At 47.9% G+C, this 20,277-nt stretch overlaps 1 protein-coding gene across 6 annotated transcripts in view; it reads right to left on the reverse strand.

Moving 5' to 3' along the window:
- Btbd9 (BTB domain containing 9) overlaps positions 1 to 20,277 on the reverse strand; it is a 357,021-nt gene that overhangs the window by 59,324 nt on the left and 277,420 nt on the right. For 4 of the 6 annotated variants that reach the window (NM_001434573.1, NM_001013073.2, NM_001434574.1 and 1 more), the window contains 1 exon segment: positions 2,242 to 2,349. In NM_001434573.1, coding sequence (NP_001421502.1) covers positions 2,242 to 2,349 — 108 coding nt within the window. 6 annotated transcript variants of the gene reach the window in all.

Consider the following 20,277-nt stretch of genomic DNA (forward strand, 5'->3'; position numbering starts at 1 on the left):
GGAAGGCACACTACACAATCCAGGGCTTCTTAGAACCAGCTATAATTTCTCATCCTGTCTCCATGACCTGTACTTGCTAGACATAGAAGAAGCTGATGAGCCCCCAAACCACGATGAACCCCTGAGAAGGGACCACTTGACAAGCAGGAGCGCCCATGTGGACGGCTACACTGTTACATGACGCCAGTTAAACGCTGACGTTTATATGTTACAGCCAAGTGTGAATGGCACCGTAAAGCATGCTGTGTGGTGACCACTCTAACAGTAGAGCTGAAGGGACCGAACACTGGGTCAAACGCACTGTCAATGCCATTAAGAAATCATGGGCCAGGAGCACAGCTCAGTGAAAGCAACTGCCTAGCAGATGGGGAATCCTGGCAACCAACCAAAGAACAAGCATCAGAGAAGACATTACAGCCGAACAAGCATGGAGAAGACGCTCAGTGCACGGGCCACAGGCCAATGCCAATCAAAGCCTCAGTGGCACCCACTTCCATAACTGGCCCAGAGATATTGACAACAAGGCCAGCAAGGACAGGAAACCGGTCTCTCACAGGCTGATCAAGGCCATGCAGAGCGGCTCGGCTGTCCTTCAAAAAGTTCAATACAGTTACTCTAACAGTGGCTGACGGTGTTGAACAGAGTCAAGCACACTGTCATCAATGCCATTAAGAAAGATGATGCATGGGGCTGGAGAGATGGCTCAGTGGTTAAGAGCACTGACTGCTCTTCCAGAGGTCCTGAGTTCAATTCCCAGGCTCACAGCCATCAGAAATGGGATCTGATGCTCTCTTCTGGTGAGTATGAAGACAGCGACAGTATACTCACATAAAGTAAATAAATCTTAAAAAAAAGAAAAAGAAATATGACACGGCACTTTTACCCCAGGGATCCATCCAAGAACATTTAAACAATATGTTCATATACTCTACTGCGGAAACATGCAAAACAGCCTTAGTCATTAAAGCTAAAGAAACAATTCAAATCTCTGTCAGGATAGACAATGAGAGAAAATGAGGTCACACGCTGGAATCCTATTCACCCAGACAAAAAGAAAATGCTCACGTATGACAGATACAACCAGGATGAACGGAGAACACGCTACGGAGAAGACACTGAGAACAGAGGGCCACACGTCTTAGGGTTCTGTTTACACAGGCTTCCCATCGTTTGCTGATGCAGACAAAGTAAATGCCAGATGCTGCAGCAGAGGAAGGGAACAGGTGTGTTTTCAGGAGGGGAATAAAAATGTTGCTGAATCAGATAGAGATGCTGCCCAGCTCTGTGAATGTACTACAAGGTTTGGTCACACAGTTCCCGAGGGTGATATTATAGTTAGGTATAAAACGCTTTCCGAGGCCTGTGTGTGAAGCTTGTCTGGTTTGTGGAGGTGGAGACAGGACCTAGTGAAAGGAAGTCAGGTAATCTGGAAGCAGATACTGGGGCTCTGGCAGCTCTGTTTTCCTAGCTCCCCAGGGGTCACTTGGACACATCATGGTCATGAGCAGCCACCTCTGAAACATGAGCCCCAAAGCCGCCTTCTGCGTGAGCTCTTTCTCAGTTTTGTGCACCAGGATGGAAATTTAACAGCAATTTAATTTAGCAAATCTGATTTTTAAAGATGAAGTCTCAGTTTTGCTCTGATTTGTCTCCCAGAAGAAACTCTCCCACTAGCCATCGAGCTCTTTCCAGGCATCATGGGTCAAGACTGGTCAGAACCCACAGGACTCTTCTTCCTAGGTGTTCCCACAGCCAGGTGAGCTCACCTAGAGCTCCAGGGCCAAAGGCGGCCAAGAGCCTGAGGCTCATCACGGCTTTCCTGGGTTTAGGGACTGGATGAGGTAAGGTTTGCGGTGAGGGTGGCCATGAGATGAGAAGATAGAGCCCCACAGGACCACTCATGTAAAACTCTCTGAGGAAGTTCATAAGAAGGTAGTGAAGAGCTTGGAGCGCAGAGGGAGGACTACATAAGGAGTCTCTTACTTCCATGTATGGCAGTCATTTTTAAAACCTATTTGTGCATATCAAGTAATCATTGAAATGATGAGCAGTCAAAACAGAAGCAAAGGCTTGTGGGAATGCATTTCACCCCTCTGTAGGGATCTTCCCAGGGCCTCTGAGCTTGTGATGGGCAGCCCTTGCAGTGGAAGGCTCTACTCATGCTCACAGAGGCTGCCCTTGCAGTGGAAGGCTCTACTCACGCTCACAGAGGCTGCCCTTGCAATGGAAGGCTCTACTCACTTGCACGACACCTTCGTTCTGTCAGCCACCATGGTCCACTGCTGCTGATTGGTGGAAACCTCAACATAGTAGCTGTAGCTTCGGTCATCGCAGTCCCAGAGTAATAACCTGAAGAGAGAGAACATGGCGTTGTCTTCATATCCTGTCATGGGCCTTGTGACATCCCACCCCTACCCACCATGCCCCACCTTGCGTTCGGGACCGCAGGAGGAGAGAGAGAGAATCCTGATGGAAACAGGAAGAGCAGGCAGGGCTGGGGTCAGGCTGTGGGTCAGCTCTTGGGGAGTCTGCTTCATTAACCACCCGGTCCCAGGGAGCCTCATTCCCCTCAGCAGCCAAGTTCAGACTGGCTAAGGAAGGAGCATGTCCATCCTGTGCCATATTTTCAGGTTCTCCAGCGTTCATGCATGGGCTAGTTGCGGAAGGATCCCAGAAACGCCTGCTCAGGGCTCGTGCTGCCGACAGATGCTAACATGCCCTTACCATGTTTTACGTTTCCTGCATTCTTACCAGGTTTCCATGGGGCTCTGGTAAGACTACCTGCTGTGGAGATACGGCTATGCCTTAGCATCTGTGGCTCCCAAGTCCTCAGTAACCTGACACCATGTATATTTTATATACTATAACTGTATGCACAGCCATATGTAGTGTATGTTTTCCACGTCTCTGGCATGTGTGAATACAACTCTCAAGTGAAGACAAGTGTATGTGTCTCTGTACACATATACAGAGGGGTGTGTATGTGTGTGCACACGCGAGCGTGCACGCGTTCATGCCAGGTCACTGAGCCCACATCCTCCTGCTCCAGCCTCCTGAGAGCAGCGACTGCAGGATTGTTAAATGTCCCACCTGGCCTCCTACGAAATTCCAATTATCTCTCATGCCTCAAAATACCCAGAAAAGTAAATGCTATGTGGATAGTTTTGTTCTGTATTTGTAGAAGAATTGACCAAAACTGTTCTGTGCCCTTTTATGCAAATGTCCACCTACGTGAGCCCCAAGTGTGTGAGGGCCAACTGCGCCAGAAAACATACTCGTTCTCTGGGAACTTACTAGCTTGGTCCTGCTCTGAGCCCCTTTCCTGCTCGGCTGAGAACTTTAATGGAGTCCATTTACTCGAGGTTCAAAGCAGAATGCACTCACCTACCAATCTCGCAACAGCAGTTCCTTCTAAGGAAGGTATTGATTGGGAAACGGGGCTGAGGGCAGAAACATGCTAGTTTTATCTCAGTGGTAGTTACATGGCTACAGGAGCACGTACATAGTCATCAACCTATGCACAAAAGATGTGTGTTCTCTCCATGTGTGGCTTTCCAATTAAAAACAGAGTCTGAGTCTATAATATGGGCTCTGTGTTTGGCAGCTGACCATGCTCACAGGAAACATCATGGATTTCCACTATCTCAGCCATCTTTGCCTACACAGAGTGCAACATCACACCATGTGACAGAAAGACAGATGCATGTGCTTCCAGTCAGCCACAACAGAGAGCACCCAGAAGGCAGAGTCCATGTCTAAATGGGTTTTCCCCAAACAGGATTTCTCTGCGTAGTTCTGGCTGTCCCAGAACTCTCTATGTAGACCAGGCTACCTGCCTCCGCCTCCCAAGTATGGGACTAATGGTGTGCATCACCACCACATGGCTGAAATGGTTTTTCTCTACCCAGAGCTTGGACCAGCATCTCACTCAGGCCAGCGCTCAGTGGATGTCAGCTGGGCAAACACAGCAGCAGCGATGATGATCACGAAGCCAACGTTGCTTTAATGCTTGTGTGGATTAGGGCCCACGGTCAAGTGCTCTGCACAGTCTGCTCGGAGACAACCACCTGAGTACCCTCTCAGCAAGCACGACTGCTCTAACGTTATATAAATGGAGACGGGAGCCTTGCAACTGTGAGTACCTCATCTAAGCTCATTGTCAGTGTATGAGTGATGCAGGATTCCAGCCTGCTATCCCACTCTAAACCCAGGTCTGTGATCCCCCTGCCTCAAAGCCCTGTTATTCCTAGTTTATACATCTGAACTGTATTTCTACTGTAACCCATCACTCTGTAACAGCCATTCCCAGTGCCTTCTGTAATCTTGCTATTACAGCCAATGAAATTCCATGCACACATTGTTTTGTATTCATGTAAGGCTACTGTGGAGAGTTAATGCTGCTGCGGTCGTTTTCAGTCTCTTGCCTGGAGTAGGCAAGCATTCCACCACTGAGCTACGATCGCAGTCCTCACAGTTTTCCTTTGAGGCAGAGTCTAAGCTGCCCAAGCTGGCCTTGAACTTCCACTCTGTAGCTTAGGTAGACTTAAATTGTTTGGTCTCCTGCCCTTCAGGCCTCAGAGCAGCTTGCATGACAGGCCTGTGCCCATGACACAGCTCCTCTCCTTCCAATTCTCGGCCTCGGTTCTGAGTTCTGCTTGCTATCGAACTCTAGTCATTGCTATGACAGAGGCCGGGGACTTCCAGCGGGTTAATTTTTCATTTCATAGCTCCAGAGACGGTTCTCCACAGACAATCCTCAGTGCAAGTCTGTTCTGTTTGCTTTGTTTTGAGACAGAGTTTCTCTGTGTAGCTGTCCTGAAACTCACTCTGTAGACCAGGCTGTCCTTGAACTCAGAGACCCACCTGCCTCTGCCTCCCGAGTGCTGGGACTGAAGCACCACCACACCCTGCTCTAACTGGGATTCTGGACATTAATGGAGAACCAGAGCATTACAACCCCATAGCCTTCCAGATAAACACGAGTTAACAATGTCTTACAGAAAACACAAATGAAAACACTTGGGCCCTATGGGACAGAATGGAACCAGATGTTTGATAGCAGACTGCCTCAAGGATACAAGATAAGGAGAAGATACAAAAGGACCAGCAATTATGAATATTGTGAATGTCCCCAGAGAGTCTCCCCAGAGTGAAGTGTCTGTAAACTGATTAGTAGTAGCACACGCCTTTAATCCCAGCACTCAGGAGGCAGAGGCAGGAGGATCTTTGAGTGTGAGGCCAGCCTGGGCTACAGCTTGAGTTCCGTGGCTCAAATCATCTATCAGAGGGACTGACATCATAGCATTTCATTCTTCCAATGTCCCACAATTTAAACAATCTCTTAGTGCTCAACATGTAGGTACTTAGTAAAATTTCACTGTTAGGAAAATTCTTTAATATGCATTCTTAGCTAAACCCACTAATTTCTTGAACCTTTGTACATGAAAATCTCCAGGATTGACTGCTTTTGAAACCCACTACTTTCCTTGAAAGTCTGTACAAAAAAAAGATCTATTTTGGAGGCTGTGATATGTATTATGGAATAGCTGTAGACCTCTCCTCTCACCTTCAACCAAAAGTCTGTAATAGGTTAAACTGCCAGTGGCTTCTAGCCAGCGCCTTTCTCTGTGCATTTCACTGATACCCGCACTGAGAAACAACATTGGTGTTAGGGACAAAACACATTTCATTAATTTGCAAGTTTTTTTTTTAACTTATCATTGAACTTGAACGTTTTGTATATTTTCTATATTTATCCTACTGTTAATGACTTACAAAACGTCCTCTACATCTGAAGGATATTAATTCACTGCCTATCACAGTTGGCATGCTAAAGATATTAATTTTTATTAGCTTAGTCCATCGATCTTTACCTTAGTAATTTTTCCTCGCCTAAATTTTTTTCTGTCCTGAATTGCAGCCAAGAGCACATACTGGTTGAGACATCTCCTTTCTGTTCTTCTATTAAGAGTCCCTGGGGAATGCAGGGTCACGGTGACTCTCGAGTGGAAGGGACACTGATGGATGGCAGGTTATCAAGTGTGGGGCTCGGTCTTCTACCCGGGGAGTTTTATAGGGATCCAAATTCATGCACCAGGATGCATATTTATTTGCTTGGAATTTAGGCTTCATCAGGAATCAGTCCTCTTGTTGATTCAACTGAAAAAGCAGGTTGTTTAAACCTGAATCAGGCACCTTTCCCTCTACAGGTTAGAATTTGGCTCTCGTTAGGCACAGAGTAACGAACGCCCCACACCACCCGCGCTTCTTTGTCTGCCTGCAAAGTCTGTTCTTAGGTATTTGCACTGGCAGCATAGAGACATTTCTGGCTTGTAATCTGGCTGGGAATGTTTGCAGAGTGTCATCGCCCAGCAGAGACACTCCTCGTGACCTTAAAGAAGATGAGCTCCTTAAACACACCCCTCCCTCCTCCGCCCAGTATCAGAAGCCATTTTCAAAGAGGCTGACTTTATCCCACCGGAGAGATCCACTGATGCAGACCAGGTCTGTGGATGACTGCCACAGACCTCATCACCTAACGAGCACACCGTAAAGGCCTGGTGACTTTGCAGGTCGTCCCCCCCATCTCCCCTATTCTTACAGTGGAGTCTCCCTAAGAGCAGCAAGGTGCTGGCGTTTTATAAAATTGATTAGCAGATGTGATTCTGCTTACATCCCCCATAAATGCTCTGGCTGGTTGCATACCATTGATTACCCGGGGCTCAGTTTACGGCAACTAATTGCTCTCCTTGCTGCTGTTTTGATACGAAATTCGATAGTGAATATGATTTCAAAACTCTTATCTTTGTGGCCTGAGTCAGAAGTGACTGGAGGCAAACCCCGCGGACTGAGTTTTCTCTTCTTAAAATAATTGCTCTCTCATCAGTCTGTGAAGAAAGTTTCCAAATTGTAGCATTCTAATTGGAAGGCCTGCATTATGCATGCAATGACAAACTGTGTTGTGCTGAATGGCATTTTTTCTATCCCTTTCTTAAGGGATTAATTCCACGCCAGACTGTGAACAATGGCTAAAGCCTAACAGAAGAGATCAACAGCTTCTCCACTGAATCGGTGCCTGAAACCAGGAGCAAGGGCCTGTTTGCCTGTTTCTAATTGTCTACCGTTTGTGGCAGCCTCCCTGGAAGACATGGAGACACAACACGATGCTGCTGCTGCTGTTGCTAAGAGCTTCCTCATTTGGGGAAAACAGCCAACCAAAGCAAGATCAACAACCAGGCTGTTAGCAACATAGTAACATATAGAATTCGTTTATAAATGTTCAGTCAAAGACATTCAGAACCTCAAAAATGTATAATGTTCTTAGAGAGCCTTTAAGGTCCTCAGAAATAGCTGTCTTTCATTAAACAGTTCCAAAATTATTTACCAAGCATGAAGCACCATTAGGTAAATCTTTGAACCTACTTATCCTCAAGCTCGCCCTTATGAACTTCAATGTCTGCCGTGGCTGGTTTCCTGGGGCTCTCTCAGCCTCAGGGCTGACAGCCCTCTGCATATGCACTGGAGAGCTTGAATGACTGGACATTACGTGGCATTCTCTCTGAAAACTGCCTGCAGCTCCATTTCAAAATGGTGTGGCAGCCCAGTGCAATCCTGGTTGCAGCCTAGGAAGCAGAGCCATGCTGAGCTAATCACACTCCAGTCCTCTACACCAGAGGACTGGTAAGAGTCTGGCTTAATTGGCCCCACTCACTTAAGTGAGATAATGAGGAGGCTCACCGATTCTTGGTGGCCTGCTTTCACCAGAGGCACCAGGAAGAAGCAGCCATGGGTGTGAGAAGCAGAGCCAGGACACAGTGAGACCCAGTGAGACCCAGTGGGGCTGCTCCTGACACACTCAGTCCTCCGACGTGCCACCAGGCTTCATGAAGAGATCGCCCAGACACAGTGAAGCTCCCTTTATGGCTTAGACCATCTTTATTTGTCTTCTGTCACTTGGAACCAATCAGGCTTAAGCTAAGGTCACACTGGAGCGCAGGTGTGTGACAACGATGCTGTATGCGGTGGCAGCAAAGCCCGCCCTGGAGACAGCAGGAAAAGCAAAGGAAGAAAGGGAGGGAAGCCCCCTTTGGGCGATGGTCCTCCTTCCCGCTGCAGGGGGGGCGGTTTCTGTAGAGGTCTGGAGTGGCTGGACTGAGGTGTGGGTTGACAAGATGAGGGCTGGGGGACAGGCTCAGTGAGGGGGACTCTGCAGGGACTGGACTGTGCACTAATTACTAAGCACACTTCAAAACCAGCCAGCAGGGGGCTGGGCAACTTGAGCAGAGTGACAGGGAGGACACAGTGCAGGTCCAAGGACCCAAGGGCCAGGGATGTGCTGAGTACTTGGCTGAGGGGTAAACTGAAGCTGCCACAGAGATCTGGGGAAAGGTCAGATGCTGCCGCCCAGCAGGGATCTAAGGGCTTTTGCCTTGTTGAAGAATCTAGTGAGCTCCATTGCAAAGAAGAAAGACAATATGAGCACCCCCTTCTGCCTCCTGTGGTCAACAGGGGCGGACAGCCAGTGTAGCAGCCTGATTTGGCTCCAGAGCGACCAGTGACAAACAGGGAGCTTCCCACAAATGAAAGGGTGTCTTCTTGTCTGCCAGCGTGGCTGACACTGTGCCTCTTCTTGGGTTAGGAGCAAGGCCCAGCTGAGCAGAGCTGCTGAGGACCCTTGGCGGGAGGCTGGAGCCATATTATATTTTATGCCAAGTCTGAAGAGAGCACATGCTGCCCTGAAGACCCCAGGATCCCGAAGGAGCTGTGGGCACACGGCCAAGTCTCGAAGGACACAGCCTCCCAGGGCAGAGGGAACACTGGTCTCCTAGCATCCGGAGGGAACTTCAAGCAGCTCACCAGAAGGAAGGCGTTCTTGGCAAGTACGCTAGGCAGAACCCATCCAGGCCTCCAGGTACTGTGGGATGCTGCTTACTCTCTCCAAGCTGGGACATCCTGCCTGCCAGGTCTCCGTCACTGGGACAAAATACTTGGGATCATAAGCTTTAGAAGGGTGAGCTTCATCTACAGACAGGGTCTCACCTTAATCTCTCCATGAAGCCCAAGCTGGCCTCTAACTCACAGAGATCTGCCTCTGCCTCCCAAGTGTTAGGATTAAAGGCGTGAGCCACCGTACCTGGCCACAGCAGTTTTTGATGTTTCAGTACCCGGCAGTCAGCCCTTTACTTCTGGGTCCATAGTGAGACAGAGTGCAGTGAATGAAAACACTTACAGCCAGGCGGCCTATGGGGAGAGCTGGAAAGGGCCAGGGACAGCCTTCCTTGTAAGGCATTCTGCAGATGACCTGACTCGCTTCCACTAGGCCTCACTTCTAAAAGGTTCCTCCATCTCTGAAAAGCATCCTGGGCATCACAGGACCAAGCCTTTCATGGACTGGTCATTGAGGGTGTTTCCTAGTCAGACAACAGCAGACACAGAAGATGAGTTCTCCAAGACAGTTAGACACGGGGTCCTGGTCAGGAATAAGTGTCACTCAGGATCTTGATGGTTGGCTGTCTATAGGTGCTATGTGTATGCACTGATGCCCCAAGAGGAAATAAAGGGAGGTGGCCAAATAGACACTATGGAGGCCACCATATAAGGACAAATGTCAATAAGAGAGGCACAGCCTAATCCAGGTGCCGCAAGTGGAGAACAGGCCCATGGAAAAGACAAGACAGGACAAGCCATGTTGGCAGCTGACTGGGACCACGGCTCTCCTGCTTGGAGACAGTAAGCTTTAAATTCAAGGTCCGATGGTACCAGAGGAGCAGACTGTTTACTCCCAGGGGCTCTCTCATCTACCAGTTCAGACGGTGGGGCACACAGTGAGTGATTAAGCAGTGCTCACATATGCATAGACCACACCCACTTCAAACTGTGCATACATTACCACACAAAGGGAAAAGTACTTCTTAACACAAAACTCTTTGTCTAAGTCTTCCGTTAATTTTCTGGCATGGGCTAAACACTGCCCCAGCTACCTTTATTCAGTCACTTGGCAAACCTTTCCTTTTTATTTAACACGTAAGTTTCTGCCCAGACTTATGATCTAGACTTCATACTACACAGTCGTTTTTTGAAGAAATTTCTTTCATTTTAAGAATATGAGAAAACTGTGTCTAGGCCAACAGCCCCCAGAAGAAAAGCTCTTTTTTCTTTGTATTTTGAAGGTGACTCCTTTGCAATGTAGACCCTTCCTTAAGCAGGAAGTTGGCATCAGACGTATCAGGACTGGTTGACAAGGTCAAGTGTCGTGCTGCTGCAGACCTTTTGGGCACAGACACCTTAAGCAGGTAGGCAGCTTTTACAGATCTTTCCTGATATTTAAATTTGGCATTAAGAAGTCCCTGTTCTACAGGAAGGCCATCGGCCCTGATCCCTGCAGTGTCCTCACAATGTGGACGAACACTGGAACGCTCAGTGCCACCGGCTCCCAGCAGGCACAGACAAGGATCTGCAGGAGATGAGCGTGGGGTGTGGCTTCCTGGACACTCAGCCAGCTCACTTAAAGCTTTATTTGTTGGGGAGAGTGTCAGGGGCCACTGTGACTTTAAAAGGCCAGAGTCAGTGTCCTCTAAGAGCTAAAGACGATATAAAGCTAAGTGTTAGGGACTTAGTTTATAAGGTAAGTGACTTCTTCAGTCTTTAATACATGAGCCCTAGAAGGTAAAATGATCCACCATGGTCTCCATCCAACAGGTGTGGGGAGGAACAGGCCTGGCTCCACATCCCTGCATAACAGCAGCCACAGGATGCTCCTTACAGGAGGGGCTGACAGTCCCCATTACCTCATCAACTGGCTTCTACTTAGAGCAGGACTACAGAGGGAAGGGAAGTGAGTGATCACAGGTGAAGTGCATTTCTCACAAAACCTCACTCATTAATCCATTCTCCGCCCTCCCTCCCAGCCTCCCTTCCTTTCGTTTCTTTTGCCAAGGCTGGGGACTGAACCTAGGGCCTTCCACATGCTGTACAAGTGCTCCACCAACTCTTTATCCTCCTCCTCCTCCCTCCTCCCCCCTTCCTCTTCCTACTCCCCCCTCCTCCCTCTCCTCCCTCTCCTCCTTCTCCCCCTCGTCCCCCCTCGTCCTCCTCCCCTTCTTCTTCCTCCTCCTCCCCTTCTTCTTCCTCCTCCCTCCCCTCCTCTTCCTCCTCTTCCTCCTCTTCCTCCTCCCCCTCCTCTTGGCTCCACATCCCTGCATAACTCCTCCTCCTCCCTCCCCCCCTCCGACTACATGCTATTGCATGCACACAGCCTACACAGAGCACCAAGAAACAGAGCCAAACAGCAATTTAATAGACTCCATCCATAGCTCCTTTCCACTCCCTTGGGTCAAGTGTTCACAGGAATGTGTGTCCGGCGGGAGAACTCACAATTTAGCTATAGGCAGATCTATGTATTCTCTCAACCTGGTGAGAGGGAGAATGGAAGGGCCAAACAAAGGCTTGACTCAACATCACAGGCAAGAGAACATTCCAGCAGAGATGAAGTACACGGCAAAGCTCTTCCTACTCAATCATGTTCTTTCTCTATTTTTGCCCTCAGCAAACCTCGTTTTTTGGTCTCTCTTAACTCACCAGTACCATTTTCCCAGGTCTCTTTCTCTTTCTTATCAGCTTGACCTCTTCACCTGAGTCAGATCTGGGTTCTCACCTCTGCCCAGCTGTGAAGCATCCTCTTTCCCCCACAGCCACAAGCTACAAAGTCCTGGGCGCTTGCTGAGTGACTTTAATCTCTCTCAGCACCACCCATGCAGGCTGTGCCTTCCAGCCCATGCCTCCCGTAGCCAGTACCAATTCTCCTAGGTCCTGTATAATCAAAGTCTGGCTGGCTGGCTCTCTTATCTGCTGTCTTAAAGTTTCCTCCCCGCACATCTGTTTTCTGGGTTTCTTTTGTGAAGTCCATAAGAAAACCACCCTCAGAAACACAGGGCCAAATCGGTAAGTCATAGGTGTGCTTTATACAACGTAAGGTCCTAAAGAAAAGGTAGCTCGCTGTTCCAAGGCTGAGATGAGATAAATCATCACTCCCCATGTGGTACACGGCTTAGCATTAAAATAAAGACATTAATGAGAACAATAATCGCAACATCTTCCCTACAGCAGACAAAGGTGAAAATCCGAACTCACTGTAAGTTCTTATAAACAAAAGATAATTAATCAATTTAATATGTTGCTGTGTGATTAATCTTTTGAAGAATGGCAAGAAGCCAGAAAATAAGCAACATTTTATGTGGTTTCTTTTTTGCAATGGCTAGAGGAAAAATGGCTAATTAAGCTTCTCAATAGGATTCTTTTGATCACTGGCCACTCGGAACAGTTCTCTTGATCCACGTCTTCAAAGCGGGGATCACGAGTTTTAATCCAAACCTTTTCAGATGAACACTCACAACTTTACCTTTCCTAACGACTCAGCAGCCATAATTAATCCAAACTGGTGTGGGTTACAGGACCAAAGGCTAAGTGAACAGTTGCCTTTCCCTCTGAAATCGCCTACACTGATCTGCGCAGAGCTGGAGTGCAGGTGAAAGGGAGGGTCTGGACCTCCTCTCAGTCTCCAGCTCCTGCCCCCTCACTCCTCCCACATTTGCTTAGGAGGGATCCTGAGACAAGAGGAAAACACTCCCTCTTTGGAATATATTCTGCAAGAGCTACCTTTTTAGAAATAACCCTTCCAGGTGTCGGCATGAATATTCACCAGTGCGAGCTGGGCAGAGGAGCCAGTCTCCAAGCCATGGACACTAATCCTTCAAAATGTATTCCAGGCAAGCCACTAGGGTAAACTCCCATATAGAGAGCAGGCTTTTCAGTGATGGATATTGGAGGCTGAATGAAGGAAATCACAGGGAAGGAGGCAGATGAATAAATCACTCTTCTGGAGGCTCTGCTGCAGCAGGCTGCAAGACCCTGCCACACTGACTGGAGCTGCAGGCAGGAGGCATCACTAGAGCACTGCACTCTGGGAATTAAATGCTGTCTTTCATTCAGTTGCTGCACCCTTCCTCATCAAGAAGAGCAAACATTTATCTCCCCTCTGCCCCCCCATCCTCGTGTAGGTCCCTTTAATGTTCCCATCTGGGCGAATAGGACCCACAGGAATTTGCCGAGAACACTACCCTGTCAGCCTGCACCTGCAGAAAACAGAAGAAAAGACTTGGCACCCAAGAAGGATGCAGGGCCAGAGGTGAGATCTCACATTATCCTGGGGTCCTCCCTCCCTCTTCAGCACCGAGCCCCAAGAGCCCATACTGAATTGAGGCTGAGGGGCAGAAGCAGCTCTGGCTAGAGTGCCTGAGTGAGTCACACAGAGATCATAGGATCTCCAATGGGGACATCAGTCTGAGTCAACTTCCAAAGAGTAGCAGCTCTAATGGGCTGGGGACACTCAGGAGATGGGAGCTCCTGCCACAACGAGAGGGAACACGAGTCATTTCCTCAGCTCAGGTGGACCAAAAGGGGCTCCCATCTCAGCTTAAGCCTCTAGGGGACACAACACTTCTCAATGTGACAGCAGGGTGTCTAGCCTTGCCAGATGGGAGGCAAAAGCCCCAATCTGCCTCTGTCTTTCTCTACAACAATGCACGGCCTCATTTACTCTGCTAAACAGAGGGTGGGGAGGTGTGGGGAGGGAGGACAGAAAGGGGTAGATGGAATTTAGAATGATTTGTGATTTTATTTTTTAATCTATTTTCTCCTTTTAATACAAAACGATAGATGAAACATCTTTTGGTATTCTTCTAAAATACCCACAAAATACATACTAGTCAGAAGAAAAAAGTATTTAAAACAAATATTTTAAAAAGTATTCTTGAGAAGTGGGACCTCTTTGTAAACTGTGTCTTTGAAGACTCTCAGTTCCTAAAGGAGAACGAACCAGGGCTCAGGAAGGAGAGGCATCTACAAGCATGTGCAAGCCCCGGGCCCTACCTCTTCTTACCCCACATTCCGCAGGCTCCTCCCCTTCTAGACCCCCAAAGGCTTGTTCCTCACCAAAGCCACTGAGTCACGGTATGTGTTTGGTTCCCAAACTAGATGCTGATTTTCAGAATTGCTTCTAATAGTGGGTGTACAAGTATTAGCTTCACTTTGGGACTGTGAAAGGGCTCTGAATCCTCTGACCAGGCTTTCCCCGTGCCGGTGAGGACAGTATCTGGCTAGGTTCCTCGGGGGCAACCGACACTTGTCTGGTATGGAGTTCCTGGGGCGCAGCGACACCCCTAAGAGGGCAGGTATGACATGTGTACCTGCTCATCTCTCTACAGAAAACCTGGCCAAGCCCAAGACCTGAAGCCAGTCTCACTGAATAGCACAGAGCGGAGGAATACGGGGATGGTTTAAAAAAAGGTTGAGCCTAACCTAAAAATGTCTAAAATCGCTTTCACTGAATGTTTCAAAGTATGTTTTTTAATGTGGCAAAATGCACAGGAGTTAAGACTCTGCTTCAGTCACAACTCCATCTTTGTCACTGTGACAGCCGCACTGACATTTCTTGCCTTGCTTTTCTTACCAAATTTCTAGTATTTTTCCCCCCAACAATTACAGAGTTAGAAAGGCAGGGAGGAACAGGGAGAGGGAGGAAGAAAGGGAAGGAGAGGGAGGCTGAACTAAAATAGACCATTCCCAAGTCCTCCTTACTCCCTGAACTGATTGCGAGTGGCCAAGATGAACATTCTCAGGTTGCACTGACACAAAAACGAAAGCCATCAGCCGCCACCCTCCAAGTCCCAGAGAGACAGAAGGGGTAGGGGCAGGTGAGCACGTTACAGGGAAACTTCAGTTCCATAAAAAAACATGCCAGAAAATGTTAGACAGCCATTTACAGGGCGATCAGTGTGACAGTAGCTTCGAGGAAGATGCCCCCGCAGAGCCGACCCTCTGAGTCATTTCCACACAATTTTGCCTGCTTCTGAGTCTCACATGGATGGCTAAAATGGGACCAAAGTGACCCAATCATGACAAAGTCCCTTGCCTATCTTTCTAGGGAGGGTTTACCAGTAAGATATTATTACCTGGCTACTGCTAATTATCTAGAGATAACGCCTTATCTGTTTCTTAACAAGGTTACAATGGACTTTCCAATGAACAGTATTTAGTTGCATTTGTCTTATTAGTTTTCTAACCACACAGAAATGAACGCAGAAAGGTCAGGATCAGGGAGATAACTGGCCAGAGGTTGCAGGAGACTTTCTGTGGACACTCAGATGGCATATGCTTAAGGGACTTGGGAACAAGATCTGTCAAGCTTCAGTAGCCTAAGGCTGTGATGTGTGGATAAGCAATGCCCCCTATAGGTTCAAGTATTTAAACACCTGGCAGCTGGGAGTGCTGCCTGGGGAAGTTTAGAAGGTTCTGCCTTGCTGGAGGAAGTTCGCCTTGGAGGAGTATTAGAACCAATACTTTGAAAGTATTAGAACCTTGCCAAACGTCTGCCTCATTTTTTTCTCTTTTTTTTTTCTCTTTTTTTTTTCTTTTCTTTTTTTTTTTTCGGAGCTGGGGACCGAACCCAGGACCTTGCGCTTGCTAGGCAATTGCTCTACCACTGAGCTAAATCCCCAACCCTCTTCTGCTTCATTTTTGATGTGACTATTTCTGCCACACTCTCTGACATAACTGACTTGATCCTCTGGATCGGAAAGTTAAAGAAACTCTGCCTTTTGTTTTGTTTTTAAACTTTATTATATTATTATTATTAATTTCTTCAGATTTATTTATACCTGAGAAGAGGGCATCAGATCCCGTTACAGATGGCTGTGAGCCACCATGTGGTTGCTGGGAACTCAGGACCTCTGGAAGAGCAGTCAGTGCTCTTAACCGCTGGGCCATCTCTCCAGTCCTGGAGCTCTGCCTTGTTTAAGTCACCTTGGCCCAGGCCACAGTGACGTGAAAGTAACTAATACAAAGGCCCTGAGCTAAGTATGTGCCAAGGAAAATTCCAGAAAGTGAGAAGCAGAGAAATACTGTTTACTGTAGAACATTTGTCTGAAAACCTTCAAGCAAAAGCCATAGAACACAGCTCGGTCTCTGTTCCTGGGAGGGGCGTGCGTTATCCTTCAAACCTCACATGGATTACTAATTCTTAGCCCAGTACACAGTCTCGTACTGCAGAGCTATGAGAGAATGCTGCCTCATGGCTAGCAGTTCCTGAGCCAAGTCTGACCTTAAACATACTTTGTTACCTGTGTGGTAACATGGGTCTGCCGTCACCGCTTAGTGGTGAGGGCAGGGAGAAAGAGGCAGAAGGCGGCAGAAGAGGGAAAGCAGAGCCGTTGTACGTAGGTGGAAACTCAGAGTCCCAGAAGTGGTTCTACTCAGCCGCAGCCTCCCTGAGCCCTCCAGACGCCTAGTCTGACCAGCCTCATCCTTGGACATGAGCCGAGGGGCCTGACCACAGCCGTCCTTCACTGCGGATGGTTGTGGGATCAGCACGAACACGATTCAGGAGGAAAAGCAGAGGGATCTGAACGCTGCAGCTCTAGTGTTTCCCATGGCTGTACAGCTTATTTTCGAATCCCCAAAGTCAGAAAAGTCACTGGAACCTTACGCAACACTGGATCTATCCACGGAGTTAGAGAAGCAGACTAGTGGGGGTGGGACAGTCAGTGTCCAGACCTTTGAAAGTCTCCTATTTACTGTTTGATTCCAGGGTAAGTGGACACGACTTACGTCTCAGACAGACGTGACCTTGACTAGCCTGGAACTCACTATGTAGCTCAGGCTTCTTCCACCTCCCAGCGATCCTCCTGCCCCAGCCCGCTCAGTGCTGGGGTTGTGGGTGTGTACTGTTATACTGGGACGGGCCTGTTTCTATAAACCCCAGGCTTAAACACCGACAGTGATTTTTATTTACTACTTTTTTCTGTCTGGTTCTGGGTTTGAACCTGGAGCCTGTGCATGATGGACGGACACTCCACCACCGAGCCATGCCCTCAGCCCCGCTCTCCTCTGATCAGCCAAAGTTCTCTGGGATCCTGCCTGCCTCCTGAACTTTATGATGTGCATGATTTATCACTGTGCTGGCAAAACACAGGGCCCAGTTACAGAAAACCTGATTAAATATTTGAAACAGAAACACAGTTGTTCTTAAGAAGTAAATTTCATGAATAAGAAATCAAACACATACAATCAGCAATGCCTCTCATTCTGGATCAGAACAGTGCAGGAAGCAGACAGCTTTTTAAATTTATACAACAGTTTTGAAACTGAGACTAATATAAAACACAATTATTGTAGTGCTGCTGCTTTAGACACAGCCAGAAGTGGTGGCCTCAAAGGACAGCTTTTAAAAATGAATGTTGCTGGGCATGGTGTCCTGTGCCTGTAATCCTAGCGCTTTGGAGGCAGAGGCAACAAGATGGAGAGCTGGGGGCCAGCCTGGGCTATACACTGAGAAGAGAATAAATAAAACCAAATGGAAGGCTGGTGCACAGCTCAGTGGCAGGAAGCTCACTGAAGGTCCTGGGCTCAATCCTTGGCTTCAAAGGAAGAGCCCCTCGCTGTTTTTATATATTTTAAATGGGCAGACTACGTCTCAAAGCTCCTTTTAAACACTAGAAAGCAACAGACCACATGGAACACGGGGTTTGTAGACACCCCAAAGCATGCTGGGGCCAGCACAAGGCATGGCTGGATGAGCCGTCCCATAACCATGGCTCTTAGTTCCTTAGCCAGCAAAGCTAGGGTTAAGCCTTGTGCAGGTGTCCCAGGCAGGGGCCATAAGGGCTCTGAGCAGGTCTAAGGCTCTTCCATAGGAGAAGGGGAAGCTTGTGTGGGAGGCTCCAGATATTTTTATGTCTTTGCCCTTTTCCTTTCTTGTAATTATAGCTGAAACAATTGCCTTGTTTCTTTGGGGCAAAAATACAAGTGGAAAAGAAAAAAAAAATGTTGCTTCGTTCATTGAATTGTAGGCTCTTACCCCTGCTTATTAAATAAAGGATGCAAACAGAATCAAAACCAAACAAAAGTAAATTGAAAGAAAATTTACATCTTTCTCTGTTATTTTCAGCCAAACAAAACTCAAATAGAAGCTTCGTGGAGTAAGTGAGTGTGTTAGCAATTAACATAAACACCTCCCAATGACAGTGAGCATGGCTTGCACCAAGAACTCTTGGAGGGAGAGGAGGGGGGACGGGCTCAGCAGTTAAGAGCATTGGCACTCTCCCTGAGGATCTGGGTTCTATTCCCAACACCCACATTGTGGCTCACAGCAGCTGTAACTCCAGTTCCAGGAGATCCCACACCTTCTTCTGGGCTGCACGGGTACCGGGCACACATGTGGTATACAGACATGTATGCAGGCAAAACACCCACATATTAAACATAAAAAGAGCTACTGGGAGGCATGGCAAGCAGGAGAAATGGCCATTCCTGAACAATAAACTGAGGAAACAGGCCATCCTGAGGGGTGCTGGATCACAGGAGTCACAGTGCAAGACCACCAATGTCATCGCTGAGGGACGCAGGTTCAGAAGGGAGAAAGACAATCCCTCCCATGAGGACTCAAGGGCAAGCTAGGAAAGAAGGCCCTGGGAGACGCAAGCACACAGTTTGCATTTATCTAGTAACTGATCCCTCTCATGCTGAACCCGATCCATCAGGAAAGAGGCAGCATAGCAGAAAGACTCCTCAGCAGGAGTGAAGCCCCAAGTGTCCTGGAGGGGGGAGATGAAAGGCTGCTAGGCACAGGCAGCCCTCTCGCCACTTCTATGGTGTGGAGTGCAGGCGGCAGAGGGTCAGGCAAGAGGAACAGGCACAAGGCCTTCTTGGTCTGAGGAGTTCATTTCTTACCTAGTTATGAGAACACTTTTAGCAAGTACCTCTGTGGCTATGCTTTTACAAGGGGCTAAGCCTAACACATACAAGACAGCAAGGCAGGGGAGGCCTGGGAAAGCACAATGTGATGCTGAGAGCTGCTAAGACACCGAAACATTAAAAACATGGAACACTTGAGCTGCCAGAGGGAAAAGTGGTTTTGACTAAAGGTACCTGAGAAACGTGAAGGCTTCCAAAGGCAGACGAACTGATCTGGGCTTTTAGGGCTGAGGTGAAGTAGCTGTGACTTTTTGTGACTTTCAGAGCAGCTGAAGTCACTCAAGACTCAAAAGCTGCACTGAAGCAATCCCATCAACTGAATCTGCAGAGATGTCCGTCCGTTTCCTGAAAGTTCTTCCATCAGCCCTGCCACATTTCTAGGACACTGTGAGGCCTACACTGGGGGAGCAGTGGGCAGCAAGCAGACCAGGACATGGTGGGGTCCCCAGAATCCAGAGCTAATGCACGGTACTCATTTAATCTTTGAGAGCAAACTAAGACCGAATGGGCACTTTAGAGGAGTTAACCAACAACTCCAGATAATTAACAAAGCATGTGTTTGTGCATGAAATTTGGGAGGGGGCGTCAAAGGTGGTTAAATTGTCTATAAAAATGTCTTCTTGATGGGCTAATCTTTGACAAGTAAAAGATTCTTCACATTATCTAGCTGTGTATGTGATGACTAGCTGTCAAGTTCCCCTGTGACTCAAGAGAGATAAATGGCTGACATGTGAGGTAAATCACACACATAAACACTTTTTTTTTTTTTGGCATTTAACCTTTCTTGCGTTTCCACCAGAGAACGTCTGAGTTGCACCCCTCTTCTGTTTTTCACATGCAACTTAGTTGCCATAGTAATTCACTTTGCTCTAGAAATTTCTCTACCCTGGAAGACGCTAGTGTCTATTTACTGTGCCCCCACGCTCTGTGCTGCCAGGCTCCAGGGTTTCTGGCCTTTGCATGTTCACACGGTTCACGCTCCAGCATCTGTTGGAACCCCAGATCTAATTCTTACTCTAGGATTTTTCTGGAACTCACAGTGCTGAGGTCTGTGGGTGATGAGGCGACGTCAGCGTGATGCAGATGGGCTCGGGGAGAAACAACACTTAGTCAATAAATCACAGACCAGCAAGACAAGGAAGAATTTCTCAGTTCGGGGCTATGACAGACGATGCTCAGCCTGACTGATAGGAAGCAAATTTTGTAAAATATCTTTCCAATTTCAACTAGAATTATAGGCAATCTTAATCTGAAGCCGAGGAGTCATATATCTGGATGCTAGCTGTATTCTTCAGACTATAAAAAGGAAATTTCTAGCTCTTGAGGTTGCAAAGAAGGCTGTCTTAATGTAAATGGATGTGCTGCTGCCCCAGCGGCGCTCAGACAGGATGAAATGGAAACAGAACTAGATGAGGCGGCAGGCGGCCTTCCCGGTGCTGATGCGGGTGCTGATGCCTGCGCCCTCCTCCC

This window comes from Rattus norvegicus, chromosome 20, assembly GCF_021556685.1.
Source record: "Rattus norvegicus strain SHRSP/BbbUtx chromosome 20, alternate assembly SHRSP_T2T, whole genome shotgun sequence".
NCBI lineage: Eukaryota > Metazoa > Chordata > Mammalia > Rodentia > Muridae > Rattus > Rattus norvegicus.